At 33.0% G+C, this 21,877-nt stretch overlaps 1 protein-coding gene across 11 annotated transcripts in view; it reads left to right on the plus strand.

Annotated features, from left to right (window-relative positions):
- LOC127725730 (uncharacterized) overlaps positions 1-21,877 on the plus strand; it is a 262,471-nt gene that overhangs the window by 189,238 nt on the left and 51,356 nt on the right. For 2 of the 11 annotated variants that reach the window (XM_052232940.1, XM_052232931.1), the window contains exon 5: positions 259-2,370. The exons of 7 other annotated variants lie outside the window; for them this stretch is intronic. In XM_052232940.1, coding sequence (XP_052088900.1) covers positions 259-932 — 674 coding nt within the window. In that variant the 3' untranslated portion in view covers positions 933-2,370. Of the gene's footprint in view, positions 1-258; positions 2,371-20,925; positions 21,793-21,877 lie in introns of those variants that run through there. 2 more of the 11 variants (XM_052232932.1, XM_052232929.1) reach the window with 1 other exon arrangement.

The following is a 21,877-nucleotide window of genomic DNA, read 5'->3' on the forward strand; positions in this document are numbered from 1 at the left end:
GACAGAAGTCGATTTTCGAAATTTCAATTGTTTGAAACTTCAACTTGAGCTATAATCACAGTATAGACCAACATTTTACCATCTTACTTCTATGAGAGTATTTCAGATTACCAAGGTCTATCAGTTTCAAATTTTACTTTTTCAAATTAATATATTTTTTTTTATTTTATATTCTTAGATTTTTCGTGTTAAAGTCATTAATTAAGTTAAAAATCTAAGTAATGATGGTACTAGAATATAAAGCATTTTTTATTTCAGGTTTTACAAAGGCAGAGTATGAAACACTTTATGATAAGACGCTAGGATTTATAAAAACAAGAAAAGGAAAGTTCCGCTCCGTTAAGTATTTCTATCGAAACAAGTCAGAACAATATTTTCATTCGATTACAGTAAACCATAATGGTATAATGAAGCCATACAAAAAAGATCATAACGGTGATCCTTGCTCCGTAATAAACGGGCGATTGGATGGTTTGTTTTTCAATACAGCTATGGATTCTAAGAGAAATAGACCTCTCCCATGTTCTCCGTTTGGACCGGTTAGATTACATATTACTGCCAGTTTTTTATTCGAACCAAATCTAAATCTTTACTTTGCTGACTTTTATTGCCATTATAAAATTCATTATGTGACTGTAATTCTGACTAGAAGAGATTCCCCTTCTGACAATTTCTGTAAGAAACGTCTTAAGGAACTTGATATTTATGACAATCCGTTCGTCTGTATAACTACATCAAACATATTAAATGATATAATGGTGTATCATGGCAATGGTCTGGGAATAGAGGTTCTGTATACGGAAGCCCTGAATATTCATGAAATAATCCAAAATCAACAAGGACATTTCAAACGAGTACCTGTTATAGGTAGAGGCGAAAGTAGACCAAACGGCATTCCCAAGAATGAAAACTGTACAGTTTGCAACCTTTAAGATGTACAACCTGAATTTGTCTAATACATATTTTTGTATAGACGCAGTTGTTGCGATGTCATAGAAGCACAGGTTCGAATCTCCATATCGCTGCGATACAGCTTTTTCGTGCTGATGCGGCGTGAAACAGACACCGATCAATCAAATACCGCTGAGAAAAGAAACAAAAATGTGCGAAAAATAAACGTTTTGATTACTATTGTTTATCATATATGTATTAGAGAATTTATAAGAAGTTGTATATTCGTAAACGATAATCAACGAGCGACGTTAAATTTCATCAAGATAATTTCATATTTTGTCTTTTTTATAGTTGATAGTTGGAAAAGAGAGGCGACAGATACCAAAGGGACATTCAAACTCATAAGTCGAAAATAAACTGACGAAGCCATGGCAAAAAGAAAAAGAAAAAGATCAAATGACAAACAACGGTACACAAAACGCAACATAGAAAACTAAAGACTGAGCAACACGAACTCACTAAAACCGGAAATGATTATAACCAAACGGTTCACATCTATATTTAGGCATTTGACAACTTAACAAAAGTTGAATATAACTTAAAATGTTAAACATCTGTTACAGGTTGATTTTGCAATTGTGCAGAGAGTAAATTATAACCCAGATTAGGGCAAGAATTAATTATTATACAACCAACTTTTTTATGGTTTTAAAGAAAATGTTTGACTCATTATTTGTTTTGTATCGTTGTAATTCTATTTTTTGAAATTGCTTTATAATTATACACAAGAACTTTAAAATGTCGAGCATAATCTTCCTTAAGTAAAAAAAAAAAAAAAAAAAAATAGCACCCAACATAAAACACATCAACTAACAATTGAATAAAATATGAACAAACCATTACATATTATAAATTTTAAAAACTACAGAAAATAATTATCAATGGAACAGAAATCCAGGTTGTTGGCATGTACTGATAATTGAGCGCTTTAACAGTATAATTTAAATAATGATTTGTGTCAGTACTCGTGGGCTAGTGATATCATGCATAGACTGAAGACTGTACAGATTTGCGATGAAAATACACGCAAGTTCGAAATCTCATATGAAACTAGTTTTTAAGAGGATAAAAGATCGTAAGTTAAAATTTAAAAGTTATATCATAAGTTATCTTAACTAAACATAGTGGTCAGTGGATTCTTAAAAATTAATCTACAGTTAGAACACAAGAGAAATGGGTTATTATGCCTAGATACAACCTTCTCAAACATTTTGTACCTTGACGTTGGGCTTTAAAAACTAGAACGTCACTGTTTTTCATATTCATATTTAACAAATAGCTCTGGAAGTCTTCCACAATACAGTTGCTAGGGGTTCTTGTAAACTTATGATTAAAGATATAAGATATATTGAATATTATGTCTTTAAATAAGTATATACTTTATTCGTAGCAAGTTTGATAAATATTTAATAATGATTTTTGCATTTAATTGTGGCAGTAATCCACTCTTTTTATAACTATCACCAGTCAAGATACAAGTGTTTACCAAACATAAGGGGAGGGGGAGGCATTTCATCAGCTAAAATGTAAATTTCCATGTTTGTACATAGGTTTGAAATGATGATGATAATTATCCAGTAAATATATAATGAGTAAAACACTAGAAGTGAAATGAGATTTTCATTTGTTTACATTTGTTGTACAATTGTCACGAGAGGGAAGGTTTGTAATATCTCATATTGTATCTTTTCCGTATAAATTAACAGCTAATTCTCGTATTCAGAACTATTTCTTGAAACAAAATATCTACTTTTTATAATTTTTATACTTTATAAACAATGGGTAAACTCATAAATACAGCTCTTCACTGACCGACGATTTTGCCGTCTACTATATTGTTGGGAATGAAACGCCTATTATTAGGTGTAATACCACCATTGATTTTCCCCTATTAGTCTTTGTTAAATTTGCACTTTTCAAAAAATTGTGCAGAATTTATCTTTGTTTCAAATAAAGAAATACTTGGCATGAGTAAAGTTTTATCCTGTCCAGTACTATAGAAAAAATTTCACATAACATTTCATTGCATATAAGAAAATAACCATCACTGGAAGTTAACCAATCAAATTTTCCCCCTTTTTTAACCTGTGTACAAGCTTTAGTAACCATGTAACCTCAAGTTTCCAAAATATTCTATAGAAACCCCAAATAAAGAAATAATGGTGCTTTGAAATACCCAAGATATATGTTTATGACTCAGAAATGTTTTACTGCAATGAAATGTAGGATCAATTACCTACAACTGTCAAATTCAAGGGAATATTTTTTTTCGACCTATTTTCGTATGCAACCGGATGTGACGTACTTTGATTTGGTGGTATTACACCTAAAGAAGACTTTTTTGTTGAATAAACTGAATGTGACTTTTTTCCTTTGTAATCTTGGTTATTTCAAGCATTTCTGTCAAGTTTTGTCATAATCAGTTCAATAGTTTGAGAAAAATCTAGTATAATGTAAGACGACATCTACAGCGATTCGAGCAAAATTTCTTCGAAAAATTCAAACCAAGCCGCATCATGATAGAATATAGTGTGGACCAATAAATGATCAAATATTTATCTCATCTGCCTACAAACAGTTGAATATGATACAAAAGATGACTTTAGGATGATAAATACTACTAATGGACCTCTTATTCTTCCTTATAAAGTCTCTTTTGGTCCATTTATACCTCTCATTTCCTCAAAATTTCTACTTTTTAGGCCAATAAATAAAAATTTTGGGGTAACTTTCACTCATTTATGATAGAAATGTTATTATAAATGATTAATTGAAGTATTCAAGCTGCTTGAACTATCCGTATAAAAGTTTACTGTCTCCAAGGAGGTTTCAATAAGTCCTTGCGTAAAACTTAAATTTACGCCGCGTTCCAGAGAGGGACATAAAAAACTTCTCTTTTGGTGAATAATTTGTTGTTACTGCTTTAAAAATAGTTTCATTTACTTAAAACTATATATTTATTAAAGTATTTCTTAGGAAAAATTTTCTAGTATAGCAGAATATAAGAAATAAGGAGAAAAAGCTCCCCAAGACTCTAAGTATGGCTTGTTCTGTCAACTAATATTCATGGTAAAGTCCTATTTCTAGGAAATTTTCTCATAAAATGTATTTTGGAGACTCAATCCACTCAGAATATTTCATTATTTGTAATATTTCACTTAAATAGCAAGAAATTTTAACACATGAGAGTACTCACAAGGTCAAAGGTGCATGTACAGCTTCCCATATTAGGTGTAATACCACCATTGATTTTCCCCTATTAGTCTTTGTTAAATTTGCACTTTTCAAAAAATTGTGCAGAATTTATCTTTGTTTCAAATAAAGAAATACTTGGCATGAGTAAAGTTTTATCCTGTCCAGTACTATAGAAAAAATTTCACATAACATTTCATTGCATATAAGAAAATAACCATCACTGGAAGTTAACCTATCAAATTTTCCCCCTTTTTTAACCTGTGTACAAGCTTTAGTAACCATGTATCCTCAAGTTTCCAAAATATTCTATAGAAACCCCAAATAAAGAAATAATGGTGCTTTGAAATACCCAAGATATATGTTTATGACTCAGAAATGTTTTACTGCAATGAAATGTAGGATCAATTACCTACAACTGTCAAATTCAAGGGAATATTTTTTTTCGACCTATTTTCGTATGCAACCGGATGTGACGTACTATGATTTGGTGGTATTACACCTTTTACCTTTCTTAAACCAATTCGTCCCCTTGACAATTGATCTATTATTGTATTTCGAATACCACAGATTTGATAGTTTATGGTCATATCCTGCAGGACAAAAATATATTGTAAATACTTAGATTGAGTTGATGAACTATGTTTTATGTAATTTACTTGTATGCACTTGCGTATATCGTCTGCTAAAGCAATGCACACACAGGGGTGTGCGATTGCGTATTTCAAGTTATTCTATTGATATTATGAGCTCTATCCCTTAGTTTTAATATTTTATGTTAAAGGACAATCAAAGGACAACTCGAGATGATTTCAATTCTATGTTTTCAATATCTTAATATTGCATAGTTCAAGTTTCCCGAAAAGGAAGCACTCAGTAATGGAAGATAGCCAAAAGTTAAAACAGGGAACACAACGCAAACCTAAAATAAAATTGTAAACAAAGCAGTAAAAAGCGTAAAGTGAGCATAAGGATAAATAATGGAATATTGATAGCCGTCTTTTTGTGCAGTAAGCTATCTCCAACCACGTCGGACACTACAAATATGAATTTAGGCTATATATTTAATTCATATGCACTATATTGTATACAAGTAATGCAATTGTCAGAAATTTTTCATTTAATCGTATTATTTAACAGTTCAACAAATAAAACTGTCAACATTGAAACTCTTTTTTTATCAGTCTTGGATACATATAAAAAGGAATATGCATTTACACTGGAACAACAAACTTGCAGCTGGAGGACGCTCGTTCAAAATTGAAAACTATGGAAAGCCGTTAGTAACACAAATAGCCCAGTAACAAACATATAAGGAAGCCGTTTAGTACACAAATATTAATCAATCAGAGGAACCATATCAAATACAATAACTGACGAAGTTTTATCATAAAATAAAGCTTAATTGTAATAACGGAGGGCCTGATTGGGTTTATAAAAAAGAGAATAATGGGCCAAATCTAAAGAAAATAGAGAAATGAAAAGCAAAAAATACCGATTAGAGAATAATGGGGTGCCAAAATATCAAAAATAGAGAGATAGTTAAAATATAAAAAGAAAACAGAAAGATGATCTAAGATGTTAAATAAGAAATAAAAGACCTCTATCAAGACCATCATTACTTTTCTGCTGCATTGCAAAAATGATAAAACTAATATAACTGTAAATCTGTGTTTGGGTGCCAGGAAAAAGTTAATTCTCCCAAAAATTCTGAAATTAAGAATGAATAAAAAAAAAAACAATTACAATAAAAACTCAGAGTTACTTGTCCTACTTCTGTGAGATAGGAAATTCATACAAATCTAATACCATCTCCAAAAAACTTAATCTTGTTGATCAATTGCAACCTATCCAGAAGCTAAATAGTGCTACAGTTTGATAATTAAATAGCCCATAAATAGTTTCCAAAAAGAAAAAACTTTAAAAAAATTAAAAAAAAATACATTAAACAACCTACTACCAGCAATATCAGATTATAAAATCTAATAAGTGCTTTTAAAATTACGGGAATATAAAACTGGAGGCAATTTTACACCTAAAACTGTCAAATGTCCATGTTCTCATGATTTATCAACAAACACATTATCAATGAGTATCATTGTTGACTTTTAAATACCGGTAATGGTCCTGTAAAACAATCCTAATCAAAAACCATGAAGTCTGAGCTGTAGTGTAACATTAAAATGATGTATCAAATGTAACTAAAAACTATAGCATTTCTTTTCTTTGTCCCCATCATTGGATAATCCAAAAAGCTCACAAATCACATTACAATCATTAAGCATGCAAAGAGCAATGCTCATTCTACACTGCACAATGCACAAACATAATGTAAGCATGTAAACCAGTGGTTTCATTTATGCTGTATATCATATTTGTTTTTCGTTCATTGTTTTGTACATAAAGCAGGCCGTTTGTTTTCTCGTTTAAATTGATTTACATTTGTCATTTGGAGGCCTATTAAAGCTTACTATGGGGTCAAGTTTTTTAAAGGCCGTACAGTGACCTATAGTTGTCTACGTCATTAAATGGTCTCTGTTGGAGTTTTGTCTCATTGGCAATTAACCATCACATCTTATTTTTGTATAACAAATACAAATGTAGCAAATTCACTTGTTTAACAAAAACTGCAATCCCGATCATGCAGGAATATAATTAATCACAAATTACAAAATTAATGTTGTTAAAAAACAAATCCATCTGCAAGAATGTATCATAATCCATCAGTTTGCATGGTCGGATTCAATGGATTGGGGGAGGAGGGGGCTTAAAGGGCGTTCACATGCCCTTTGATAATTTTTTAGCATAAAATCGTTCTTTGTTCAACTTGCTCCGCTCTGTCGTATATGTCCAGTTTTATTAAAATACGCCCCACCATTTCAAAATTCTTAGATCACTGGTATGTAAACATAAAACAATATACACATAATATATATAAGAGTAACTCTCACTCGAGTATGCCAGTATATGTCCATAGAAACTCAATTAAAAAATATTGTATGTGTGTATATGAATATGACAATTAAACATGTTAAAAGGTTATGTCTGTTTAGGTGAAAAAAGAGCACATGCTGAAATGTTTTGCCTGCTTTACTAATCATGATTGAATTTATTTTGAAAGTCTGTAATATAAAGATTTTACGATAAGTATCACATAAACTTGTTTATAGTATCTAAAAACCATACTATGTATCCATCTAATAGGTTAAGCCTTTTTCAACACATTTTTATAGTTTCTTCTTATGTTGTACTGTTACACCACTGTCCCAAGTTAGGGGAGGTTTGCCGCCTTCAAACTAGTTTAACCCCGGCACATTATGTATGTGCCTGTCCTAAATCATGAGCCTGTAATTCAGTGGTTGTCGTTTGTTGCTGTGTTATATATTTGTTTTTCGTTCATTATTTTGTACATAAATTAGGCCGTTAGTTTTTCTAGTTTGAATGGTTTTACATTTGTGATTTCGGGGCCTTTTATAGCTGACTATGCGGTATGGGCTTTGCTCATTGTTGAAGGCCGTACGGTGACCTATAGTTGTTAATTTCTGTGTCTTTTGATTTCTTGTGGAGAGTTGTCTCATTGGCAATCATACCACATCTTTTTTTATATAAACCACAAAAAACTAACAATATACAATAAACCATGAAATGAGGGAAAGGTCAGATGAAACCTACCAGACAGATAAAACCTGCAATGTAAACCTTACAATCATTTCATTCACTAATTGCTCATAGTAACTGAGATACAAACTAAACCTTGATCACTAATCCATTAAATAAGTTCGAGATCAAGTAAACCCTGTCTGACAGACATGTACACCTTGCAGGAATCCCATATACCAAATATAGTTATCATATTACCCATTATAAGTAAGTATTTCACATGACAAAACAACTCTAATTTTGTTTCAAGCAGTCAATGAACCATAAAATGAAGTCAAGAACAATAGACATATTACAGATTTAAACTTTGTAACATAAGGTATTTGCATACAAAGTATGAAGCATCCAGGTCTTCTTCCTTCTAAAATATAAAGCTGTATACAAATAGCTTACGCTGTCACCACCTATGACGCTGCCGGATTGTAATCCCTATGTCGCGCATTCTGCGACTTTCGTATCTTTCTAAAGTCTCTATCTATGTTTTGTATTTTTCAAGATAATAAGCAACTTATCTTCAACAATTGATACTCTCCAACATTGTGGACTACAATAGAACTCATGTTTATTTTTGAATGCTGATATTTTTTTTCTGTTTACCGTTTATCTCTATGTTCTTTATTTTTTCCAAAAACACGAAAAAGGGTAAAACACAATTGCTACAAATCGGCATTAAAGATCAATAACTCTAATTTATTATACCTCAGTTATCATTTAGTCTATATAAAGTAAGTACACAATATTTTCACTATTTTTCAAATAGTAAGCGTTGAACTATTTGACCGGTCAATAGTTTCCAACTATTTGCCCTCGATGAAACTGTTTACCGCAAGCGTCATTATATTACGCAGAATTTCAACTGTAGCTACAGGATTGGCTAAAGGGTTTTTAACAATTCATTCGGGACTATCGGAATTGATCTCAATTATTAACGTCGATTCCCGAGTCGTTCGAACACACACCAAGTCGCATCAGACGACAGGATCATAGCTGAGTCACGTTGATTTGCGTCGCTTTCCGATGGAGATCTGGAAGGATTAATTAAGGCCAAGGATGCCAAAAACACAAAATCAGTCGTCCGAACTGCTGAAAAGATATTTTCGACTACCTTAAAGACGGCGATCTAAAAACCTTAGAGAAGTTAGACGAGGTGGAACCAATTGTTCTTAATTTTTTATTTTTACTTTCAACAAAAGTAATGACGGATCAAATTAAATTGTTGAAATTGTTGTTCTGTTGTTGAATTTATTCTGTTGTTTTAAAAAAAAACTAAGCTTTAAATTTACAATTGCCTGTTACAAAAGTTATTGGAATGCATATTTACAATCGGATAATTGTCATCACTATGTGTCCGTTGTCTCTTACAAATGTAACAAAAGTGCACACGCTGAAATGTCTCGCCTACTATACTGACCATTGATTTTATATTGATAGTCCTAAATATTAAGTTTTACTACAAGTATCACATTGACATTTATGATCCAATAAAATGAGGTCAATGTCAGATAAACCAAGCCAGAAATACATGTACACCTTTAATACAATCATTCCATAAACCGAATACAGATGACCTATTGCTTAAAGTATAAAAAACAGACCAAACCATGGAAATGAGGTCAAAGTCAGATGAACTCTGCCAGACAGACATGTACTCCTTAAAATCATTCCATGCATCAAATATAGTTGAAATATTTCTTATAGTATCTAAGAAACAAAGTTAACAAGGAAAACTGAACATTGACCAATGAACCATGAAAATGAGGTGAAATTCAGATGATACCTGCCAGACAGACAAATACACCTTACAATCATTCCATACACCAAATATAGTTGACCTTTTGCTTAAAGTTTAAGAAGAATAGACCAACACACAAAAACTTAACATTGAGCAATGAACCATGAAAATGAGGTCAAGGTCAAATAAAACCTACCAGACTGACATGTACTGGGTATGAGTGGAATAGTAAGTTTATTGTCCCCTCGGATACAACTATTGCCATCGGCTACGCCTCAGGGCAATAGTTGTACGTCGGGGACAATAAACTAACTATTCCACTCATACCCAGTCAATAAGTATAAAAAATAGTCCAATGACGATTTCGACAATCTTGACTTTTTTGAAGATCTTGTCTCGCTGATCGTTTTTGTAATTTAGAGTGGCTATCAATCTATAATAGCTTTCAAAATAAAAGGCAAGAAACTAAAAATGGGTAAAAATTGTCATTAAAGATCAATAACTCCAATAAGGAGTGAACTGACAATTTAAGCCAGTAGACTTATTTGTAGATCTTGTCTTGCTGATCAATTTTGTTAATTCCAGTTTTTACCTGTCTATTTTAGTTTTTCAGAAATCAGACAAAAACTCAATACAATTGTTAAAAATCGTCATTAAAGGACAATAACTCTAATAAGGATTCGTCTGACGATTTCGAACATGCTCATTTATTTGTAGATCTTGTTTTGCTGGTCATATTTTAAAAAGTTTCTCTCTATCTCTTTTATTTATTACTAGATAATAGGCAGACATGAAAATAAAATGGTAAAATTTGTCATGTAAGCGCAGTAACTCGTATAAAAAGCCGTCGGACAGTTTTGATGCAAATGAACAATAGGTAGATCTCATCATTCTAAACATTACTACCTCTTGTCAGTTTTTACTCTATTTATAGCGGTTTTCAAGATCAAAACTTGCATTTTACCCCTATGTTGGTTGGCAGACAGGGTCACCGGACACGTATTAGAGACAAAACGAAGGTAACATAAAAGCAGGCTGGTAACAACAGTTGCCGTATAGTTTTTCTGCACGAGTAGTCAGGTCAAGTCCGAGCCGATAGCCGAGGACCTTCACCTGACTACAATGAAAAACTATTGGTCATTCCTTTGATACATATCAGTGAGTAGGAGTAGATTGAAACGTTGAGTAAAGGGGGACGGGAACTCTTAAAGTGACAAGCAAAAAAAAAGACCTTTATTCTATATTTTCTATCATAAGTTTCTAATAGTCTAGAAATAAGTTAATGTTCTCTTTTATAGCCACTTCATATTATAATATAACAAAATAAATTGCCAAAAGGGGGTATATTTTTGCCCCTCACGTTTGCGTATGTAATGCGGTTATAGTCCCCCTTCCCGGCTCCTACGCCCCTGCATTTATATATACCCTTCCACACCAAGAAAAAGCATACATACGTACAAACAAACAAACAAAGCCAAACAAAGAAATATGTTTTGCCTCCTCCATCCCCAAATTTTGAAAGGGGGCAATTGCCCCATTCCCCGGTTTTGATCCACTTATTTTGAAAATCATTTTTGTTTGTTTGTTTATTTTCATGCTCGTTACAGTAATGTATTATTCGAGTAGACCCAAGTATTGATCACGTGTCACAACATTTTTTTCATTTTCCATCCAAATATCCAAAATGGGTGGACGTTTATTAATGTTGAGACTGATTTTGTGCTATCACAACTCGACTGAAGCAAATTCCTTGAACATGATGAGAATTTAAAAGATTATTCTTAACTGCTAAGCAAACCCACGAGAGGTTTGTACATGGAAACATTTTATGGTTGCAGTTACTCTTGCATTCAGTAACTTCGTAGACATTTCATTTAATTTCAGTATTTTAGGACATAGTTAGCTTTTTTATAAGTATAATTTTTATAAACACTTTTCATATAAATGATATTTATAAAACAAGGTAATTAGGTCACAAGGTGTACGATAAAGTTCCTATGAACTCACTGAATGCACGAGTGAATGTATTCACAAAAAACTGACCGTGTAACATCCGTTATTGTAATGTTTTTCTATAGCTCTGCTGGGGGCAAAGCTGTTAAAATATTTAAAACTAAATACCCTAATAATGATTGTGGTCAAGTTTGGTTGCATATGGCCCAGTACTTTCAGAGGAGAAGATTTTTGTAAAAGTTAACGACGACGACGAACAACGGACGCCAGGTGATGAGAAAGCAAAGGACGAGGTGAGCTAAAACTCAAAAACATTGGTATACCATAACACTGTATGATAAAAATGGTAAAATTCGTCTTTAAAGGCCATTAACTCATATAAGAATTTGTCTGACAGTTTTGGTGTGAAAGGACAGCAGGTCGATCTCATATTTTTGAACATATACACCTCTGTCAGAATTTTTCTATCTATAGCAGTTTTCAAAATAACAGACAAAACTTGCATTTAACCCCTATGTTTTTATTTAAGCCATGTCTGCTATTTTAAACTAGCTGCTTATATATACACAAAATGTGCATTAAAGAAAAACTAACTCTTATTGGACAAAGATATGAACAATTACATGTTCGTTCCCGTATGCCTATGATCAACACTCATACCGTATAATATGCTTTAGTCCCCGATCTGACAAAATAGGGAAAAAAAATCATAGAGATGACATTCTGCCTGATTTATACTACAAAAATGAATGAAATACAAATTATTTAGGAGTTTGTCAGCATAGGGTGAGGGGGTACCCGGTATGCCACATATTCCAACTTTACTATTGACGGCTGGCCAAACTAAGAGATTCTCCACGTGGGCCATTATACCGGAGGTAGAGGTAGGTATTGCCTCTAAAATGGCCCATAGCACTTATGCCCTTAACCCGTAGGAGTTTGTCAGCATAGGGTAGGGGGTATCCCGGTATGTCACATAGTTCACTACCACTTTTGCCGGCTGGCCAAACTAAGAGTTTTTCCACGTGGGCAATTATACCAGAGGTAGAGGTAGACTTGACCTCTAAAATGGCCAATAGCACTTATGCCCTAGACCCGTAGGAGTTTGTCAGCATAGGACGAGGAGGGTACCCGGTATGTCACATATTCCAACTTTACTATTGACGGCTGGCCAAACTAAGAGATTCTCCACCTGGGCCATTATACCGGAGGTACAGGTAGGCATTGCCTCTAAAATTGCCCATAGCACTTATGCCCTAGACCCGTAGGAGTTTATCAGCATAGGGTAGTGGGGGTACCCGGTATGTCACATAGTCCACTACCACTATTGCCGGCTGGCCAAACTTAGAGATTCTCTACGTGAGCAATTATACCAGAGTTAAAGGTAGGCTTCTCAAAAAATTATATTACAAACACGTGTTGCAGGATCTCAATATTAACGCTTTCAAGTCTAAACCTCCTGATTGCACCTGTACTTGTTCCCCATTCATATATAATCCGGCTGGCCACGTTGTTACTGTTGACCTAAACATTGTCAATAACACTTCTCTGCGAAATGTGTTATCCAAAGGCCCCAAATATCGTGAGCCTAAATCCATCAATTGGAAACACAACTTCAAAATACTGATGGATTCAGTCGAAGATTATTATGCCAGGCAATGAGTTAAACGCGAGAAAGAAGACGTAGATACTCTTTCCGAATGGATTAAGGCTGTGAGGTAGTTGATACAAATCAGAATTAAGAAACTGAATGGGTATATGGATACCCATGCTACAATAATCTTTAGAGACCCAAAATGTTGCAAAACACTTGTCCTACCTCCATGACCAATATGTTGTTGTCCCCGCAGATAAAGCCCCAAACAACATCGTTTTTGTGTATAAATCACATTACATTACCTGCTTGATAAATGAATTAGGTATTGACAATTCTCTTGGAAACTCAACATATACCCCCACGACACTTACCAAAGAGGAAATCCTTGATTATCATTGGTCTGTTCTATGTTCCTTTGGAATTTCAACCAAAGATGAAGAACTGGATCTTCCATTACTTTATTGCATACCTAAACTACATAAGTGTCCTGACAAACAACGGTATATTGCTGGGTCTTCCAAGTGCTCCACGAAACCACTTTCTAAATTATTAACATCAATTTTATCAGCAATCAAAGCCAGGCTTCAAGGTTATTGTGAAACTACATATTCAAGAGGTGGCGTAAATCAGATGTGGATACTGAAAAATTCCAAAGATCTTTTAGAATACATACAATCTAAGACTCTTTCATCTTACAATAGTATTAAAACATTTGACCTTTCTACACTATATACAAGTATTCACCATTCCAAACTCAAAGACAAATTGAAAGAGTTGGTCTTGCATTGTTTCATAAAAAAGAATAGCCAACGAAGATACAAGTATCTTTTCTTTGGGAGGGATAAATCCTACTTTGTAAAAAATCACTCTGATTCCAACAAAAAATTCTCTGAAACTGACATTATCAAGATGCTTGATTTCTTGATTGACAACATATTTGTTACGTTTGGAGGGCGTGTTTTTCAACAAACAATCTCATAGAAACCAACTGTTCCCATCTCCTTTTGACTTGTCCCTTTATTCATATGAGGCTGATTTCATACAAGAACTTCTTATGAAGAAAGAAAAGAAGTTAACAGTATCCCTTATCTTTACCCCCCGCTATATAGATGATATTCTCTCACTAAATAATTCAAAATTTGGTGACTATGTTGAACGCATCTATCCCATCGAACTTGAGATAAAGGATACAACGGATACAGTTAAGTCTGCCTCATATCTTGACTTACATCTAGAAATTGACAATGAGAGTCAGTTGAAAACAGAAGAGATGATTTCAGCTTCCCAATTTGAACTTTTCATTTCCATGTAGCAACTTTCCAGCAGCGCCTGCATACGGATTATATATCTCACAGTTCATACGATTTTTCAGGGCTTGTATTTCCTATTATAATTTTCTTGATAGAGGGTTGCTGCTCACAAGGAAGCTGTGAAACCTAGAGTTCCAAGTAGTGAAGTTGAAATCATCCCTTCGTTAATTTTACGGACGCCATCACGAGTTGGTTACCGTTTCACAGATGATAGCAGATATGTTCCAAATGTCGTAACTACAATCTCGTCTCTTTTCCCGGGATGTGACCTACCGATTTAGACTTATTACCGGGTTTGTAATAACATGAGGAACACGACGGTGCCACATTTATCGCAGGATCTGCTTACCCTTCCCGAGCACATGAGATCACCCCCATTTTTTGGTCGGGTTAGTGTTGCTCAGTCTTTAGTTTTCTATGTTGTGTTTTGTGTACTATCGTTTATCGGTTGGTCTTTTTCTTTTTTAGCCAAGGCGTTGTCAGTTTATTTTTGAATAATGAGTTTGAATGTCTCTTTTGAATAACAATGACCTTGACCATTTCAATTTAAAATTTGGAATTTTAAGCTATGGTCCTAAACCCTATCGATATTATGTACTTATATTCTGACATTGCACAAGGTCATGCTTTTCTCAGACTGTTGGTGATGTCTTTTTACTAGCTTTCAGTAACCGCGAATACTTTTAAATCAGTACTTTGTGTTTATGGTCTTTATGTTAGTTGTGTTTGTGCTTCTTGCCGATTTGATGAGTCAAGCCAGTTTTTACAGTTTGGTCTTTTGTTGTGTTGTTACACCATTGTCCCAGGTTAGGGGAGGGTTGAATGCTCACAAAAACGTTTGACCCCTCACATTCTGTATGCGCCTGTCCAAATCAGGAGCCTGTAATTGAATGGTTGTTGTCGGTTGCTGTCAGTTATATCGGATATTTGTTTTTTTGTTTTGTCATAAATCAGACGTTTAGTTTTTTCGTTTGAATTGTTTCACAATTTGTCTTGTCTTTCACTCTGATCAGAGACATATACATGTCTCTGCTCTAATGTATCTGTGAATACATGTGTATATATTTTGAAGCTACCGAATCGATCGGTTTTAAATAAATTCAGTTCACAGAAAAAAAAACCACCATAAACATGCCAATTAGAAACATTTCAGATAGATTGAACATGAATGTTTGGCACATATAGTTCAATGGCTGATGTGGTTTGCTCGGATAAACATATCGCCAATTGAGCTTTGAAAAAAAAACTGCAGTTGTGCCTGTGTATAATTTGTAACTAGAACGGTGGTACACTTTTTGTAATCATCACATCGATGGTGATTATGGTCGAAAGCATCATGCAAAACCCTAACTTATACTTGATCTTTCCGGGCTTCCATAGTCTCGATAAGGCTATTTTTGCTTATGCTCTCTTTTTTATTACGATTGTGCCATATTCCGGATGTTAAACCAGACCTACCAATTTGATTCTTATACTACAATTATAACAAAAAAATCAATTCAATAAAAACTTAAAAGTTTTAAAAACCGATACAAAACATATTCCTCCGAACAAAACAACTATCTACAAACTTAACTGGCCATTTGAAAAAAAAATATTAACCATGCAACAAGCAAAAATGAGACATGCATTGAGTGACAACTGTCCTAGTTAATTACCTAATAGTGTAAGCAACAGATTGATCAACGACACGAGATAATCCGTGTTGAATCAATGCACTTAATTTGTATTTTTAATTGCTAATTTCTTCACAACGACACATATTTCACACTTGAAATGTGTGTTATTGCTGTAATCATACTAAAAAGTCATCTGGTGGAACACGTAATAATTTTTTTTTTCGATGAAATTGTGGTTAATTTCGGGTAACATATTATTTAAATGCTGAAATACTTAAACTAAACTTACTTAAGTATTTCCTCTTTTGTTAAATGATATATTTAACATATACACTATATTCTGAGTACTATTTCAACAACAAACAAAGAGCGCAATAATTTTATTTTTCATATTGAAGATTCCTTGTACAAAACGATGTCTGGGGGCACATAATTTAGAAAATACTGACCATGGGAACATGATTGTAAAAAATAATGGTTTCCCTGTAATTTGCAAATAAATTTAGCCGTGTGTTATTCCGTTAACTTAAACTCGTTAACTTAAGGCCTTTTTTGATACTGAGTTCCCCACTATAAGCTACCTTAGAAAGATTTAAATCACCGATAATGCATATAATTAATAAAAGATAAAAGATTTTTAAGTATTGATTTTACAGCAAAAATGTAAACATGCAGATCATACAACACTTGTTATACAGAAGATTTTCAGGCAATGCTTTTCTATAAACGGATATTTTTTATAAGCAGGCCTAGCTATCACAGTGTTGCTTGGGTTATTTGCGGAGGTTAATTTCACAATGCTGTACATAGCTTATTAAGGTAATTGTTAACATAATTTATAATTGATCAATACAAATATGATCACAGGGGATTGTCGCATGAACATTCATCTTTCATCATTTGCTTTTAACAGATATGTTCAATGTAGTTTCGTTAATGTAATACTTCAGCTATTTTCTATCGACTTTGTACTCATATCAATACAATCTCACATTGGAAGCAATATTATGTGTCAAGTTGATACTTTACTCTTGTGTTTAACAAAGCTGGACACAAATGTTCGAACATTGTACAACTTGCCGCCTTAGATAAAGTATGCACCACATTTTCGTTATATAATACTTGTAAACAAAGACGTTTACCAACTAGTAAATCATTCCATTTTGATTTCTGTTTGTGGTTTGTTTAAACAATCACCCAACTTTTTTGATATGTCAATTGTTTACTACCAAATCACTTTAATATTCGTCGGTAGACTGTAGAACGATTTCTCAGTCTTGTGTAAATTGAGTCGAGGGGAAATGCATTTACTGGGTTCAATGTTAGATTATATTGTCATTACAAGAACGTTTTCAATAAAGCAAAATTAACCGAATAATTAGGAAATATTGGCAAAAATTCCTGTATAGCAGACATCAATAAAATGGAAAGGTCATACCCTAGACTCCTGTTTACAACAATAGAAAGAATTTTAAAGTATTTTAAGTTCCTTTTGGTGTCTATCTCTAAACTTTCAGCCATCGTGAACATAACTTTGCGGGTCATTCATAACACAGAGTAAGTATATTAAGAAGGTAATATGATTTAACAAAACACATGGTTGAGAAATTTTGAACTAAATGATTACATTTTTATATTTTTTCCCTAATGTTTAATGAGGTATAGTAGCACCATTAAGATGTTGTTGCAAGATTTTGACTTTATTGATCAGGATATGCTTCTTACTTTTTATAAATCAATTTTTCCTCCACTGTTATGTTATGCTGTATATGGTGGTCCCCATATTCATACAAGACAAATATGCAATTTAAAATCCGTTTAAGGTTGCCACTATATTTATTAAGGATATAAGCCATTTAAGGTATATATCACGTTCAGTTGGATTACAGGCTATACCGACGAAACTTTAAAACGTATCGATGATACCACCTAGATGAAAATAGTTGAAAGGTGTAATGACCTGTCAGATTTAAATATTTTCAGTTGTCACTGAATGCTATTAAGACAGCTTTGAATAATGAAAATTGGAATTCGCATTGGTTTATATTTTTTAAAATTTGCGCCCACCTAGTATAACCATTTTTATTTTTATAAGTATTTTATTAACCCCATTATTTTTTAATGCGAAAAGAAAATTTAACCACGATATTTCTCAGATAAAGGTTTGTAGATGCCTTTGATTAAATTTTGACCCGAAGGCAAATGTACTTAGGCACATAGGTACACATGTGAAAGCGCTGCCAAAGCCGACAAATGTAGCATTTTATGTACATTAAACTAGAAGGATGACAAAATGTCATACATGTTAAGCGCATCAATAATGATCAACTCTGTTCTTAACAACATAAAGCATGAGAATAGAACAGAATTTATTGGAATTTTATGCGACAGTCATATAAATGAGAGGTTTAGCTAGCTATAAAACCAGGTTTTATCCACCATTTTCTACATAAGGAAATGCCTGTACCAAGTCAGGAATATGATAGTTGTTTTTTCATTCGTTTGATGTGTTTGAGTTTTTGATTTTGCCATTTTATAAAGGACTTTCCGATTGGAATTTTCCTTTGAGTTTGGTATTTTCGTTATTTTACTTTTTGCTAAACAAGAAAAGAATTTGAAAAGTAAAAGGAATGGATATTCAGGGGAGAGAGTTTATATTTTAAGTGAAATTTTAATGGGACATAATCGTGCAGGGTGGAATAAGCCATTAGCTTGACTAGATTATGTTGTAAACGAGTGCCAAAGAAAGAATATGGTAAAAGAGAGGCGAAAGATACCGAATGTATATTCAAACTCATAATATAAATAAATAAGAAGATGTGGTATGAGTGCCAATGAGACAACTATCCATCAAAGTCACAATGTGTAAAAAGTAAACAATTATAGATCAAAGTACGGCCTTCAACACGGAGCCTTGGCTCACACGGAACAGCAAGCTATAAAGGGCCCCAAAAAGACTAGTGTAAAACAATTCAAACAGGAAAACCAACGGTCTAATCCATATAAAAAACGAGAAACGAGAAACACTTCTGAACCACACTAACAAACGACAACCACTCAATAACAGGCTCCTGACTTAGGCCAGGTTCATAAGTCGAAAATAAACTGACAACGAATATAGGAACACTTATTTGTAAATAGAAAATAAGTTTTGAGGTTTAGATATAACCAGTTCCGTTAATTATTCAGATGTTTGCAGAAAAACATCAAAACTCAATAATCTAATATTCGTTATGTTCATATATATTTAACTCGATAATTATATATCATGATATTTAGCCCAAGGTATTGCATACAGACAAGATCATATACTTAAAAAACTTAATTGAAATAAAATACTACTTGATATTAGGCTAAATACGTTTAAAACTTGGTTATCTATGCTTTTAAATCAGTTGAAAATAGTTATGTTTATGAAGATGATAATTGCCATGTAACGTAGACATGTTTTCGTAGACACGGATAAATACACTGTTTATATTGTAATTCTGAATTCTGAACTTAATTCTCATGTATACGATTTGTGTAATTAATTTGATTAAGAAAGAGGAAAGGAGTAATGATAATACATAACATATCATGTACAATATTCCTGGGCATTTATTTGTTATCTTATGGAATTTCACTGATAAACATCAAAGCGGAAGTTGGTGATTAAAGAGTTCTAAATGGTAGCAGTGTCTTTTCATTTTTACTTTTTATTGTCCATTTTTATCTTTTTACTTATTTAAGTATCTTACGGTATGCTATCATAAGTTCCTTGATACAGTATGTCTGCCTACAAGGAAGCTATTGAACCAATGGTTCAAAGTGGTAAAGTTTATTTCATCCCTTTGAAAGTTTACGGACGCCATTACGAGTTGGTTGACCACTGTGGAATATCTGTCACAGATGACAACGGATATGTTCCAATTGTCGTAACCACAACCCCGTACTCTTTTCTTCCATTGTTGCATCGCCAAATGAAAATTATCAACGATTTTATACTTGTCCCGAGCAACACGACGGGTGTCACATATGAAGCAGGATCTACTTGCCCTTCCGTAGCACTTGAGACCAACACTGTTTGTTCAGTGGAATTCGTATTGCTCACAATTAATTAGAAATGAAAAAACGCATATTCTGATTGCGACCGATATTTGATGAGTTTTTACAACTGCAGTGGCAGTGGCATCAACCCAATGGTATAACCAGTCCAGTACCAAGGTGTTGACATAAAACATCATTGAAACTGTCATTCTCTTTAAATTTTCTGTTTTTTTTTTAAATATTGAATTCTTTGAAAAACTATTGTTTTCTATCAAAAAGCATAGATGGCCTTAGCCATATTTGGTAAAACTTTTCAAAGTATATGGTTTTTAATGCCCGTCAACTTCGTTTATGTCTTGTCAATTAATTTGATTCGAGTGCCACTGCTGAGTCTCTCGTCTGGCATATTTGTCCTTTTCAACTGCAACAATAACGGCGATTGTTTTTTTTTTTTTTTTTTAAATTAAACTATAAAAAACCAAACTACATTTTTTTCTCATAAGTTATAGACATATCCTTTGTAAATTAGTTTGTAGAAAGCGGTAATTTTACGTAATGAAATTATATGCATATAGTGGCATTTTGGGAAACTATGAAAGCTTCAATAGAGGGTCGGTTCCAGACAATTTTCATTAATTGCAGTTTAAATTAATGAACACATTTCCCTTGAGCTATAGACGATACATTCGCTTAATTTCGGGCAAATAAATATTGATCCACCTAAAAAAACATTATAAAGCAATTCTAATTTTGTTAAGGATTTTTAAGACTTGTAATTTTACGTTAATATTGCGTGATTAACCTCTTAATTTGCCTTAGATTTAGAATTATTGTATTATCTTCTATGAGATACGAATGATTTTTTGAAAACAAATATATATATATATATATATATATAACGCAAAATCTTTGCTGATACATTACTGTCTTGCAAGACATTCATTCTACTTCATTAACATCAGTAAAGTTGTTAAATCAGCAGAAAGGCGCGTCTGGCATACAATATTTTAAGTATGGTGTCTTTGATGAGTTTGTTTACAACCACTGGGTCGATGCCACCGTTAGTGGAGGTTTCTTCCCCGTCGGTATCACAAGCCCAGTAGTCAGCACTTCTTTTTTTTGACATGAATTAACATGGATATGGTCAAAATCATAAATTACTTGTTCACAAAACTTAGAATTTTTCGAAATACTAAGGATTTTTTACCCCAGAAATATATTACCTTAGCTGAATTTGGCAAAACCATTCGGGATTGTAGGTCCTCAATGCTCTTCAACTTTGTACTTTAAATGGCCTTCTTAACTTTTTTGTTCGGTCGTCACTGATGATTCTTAATCAATATTTTTCAATATTTTCGTAGTATTGTTTTCTTTTAGAAAACTCGTTCATCCAACAATTTTTAAAACTGTTTATAACTTTTTAGCGTTGATGTAGAAAAAACAATATGGCAAATTCGCATGATATCATCTTACATGGAAAGATTGATAATGGTAATAGAAAGATGAAAATCAGGGTTATTGGGCCACAAGAGATTAATTGTTTACTTCTGTTTTTACGACCTTACATGCCATCAATACTCGGAGCAACAATGACAGTCAAAACCACAGTAAAAGAACACGAATTACCAATGGACTTTGTTTCTGGATCAGGAAATTATTATTGTTTTGATATCTATGGATTGAAAAAGGAAACAGAGATGGAAGAACATTACACATTGTTAGCCTATGGATGCACACGATTTTTTGGTAAAAGTATAACATATTGTTATTGACTGTGTCGACTTTAGAATGAAAAATTTGTAATAATAGTAATAATAACAATACGAAGAAG

The sequence above is a fragment of the Mytilus californianus genome, unplaced genomic scaffold, assembly GCF_021869535.1.
Source record: "Mytilus californianus isolate M0D057914Y unplaced genomic scaffold, xbMytCali1.0.p SCAF_15, whole genome shotgun sequence".
NCBI lineage: Eukaryota > Metazoa > Mollusca > Bivalvia > Mytilida > Mytilidae > Mytilus > Mytilus californianus.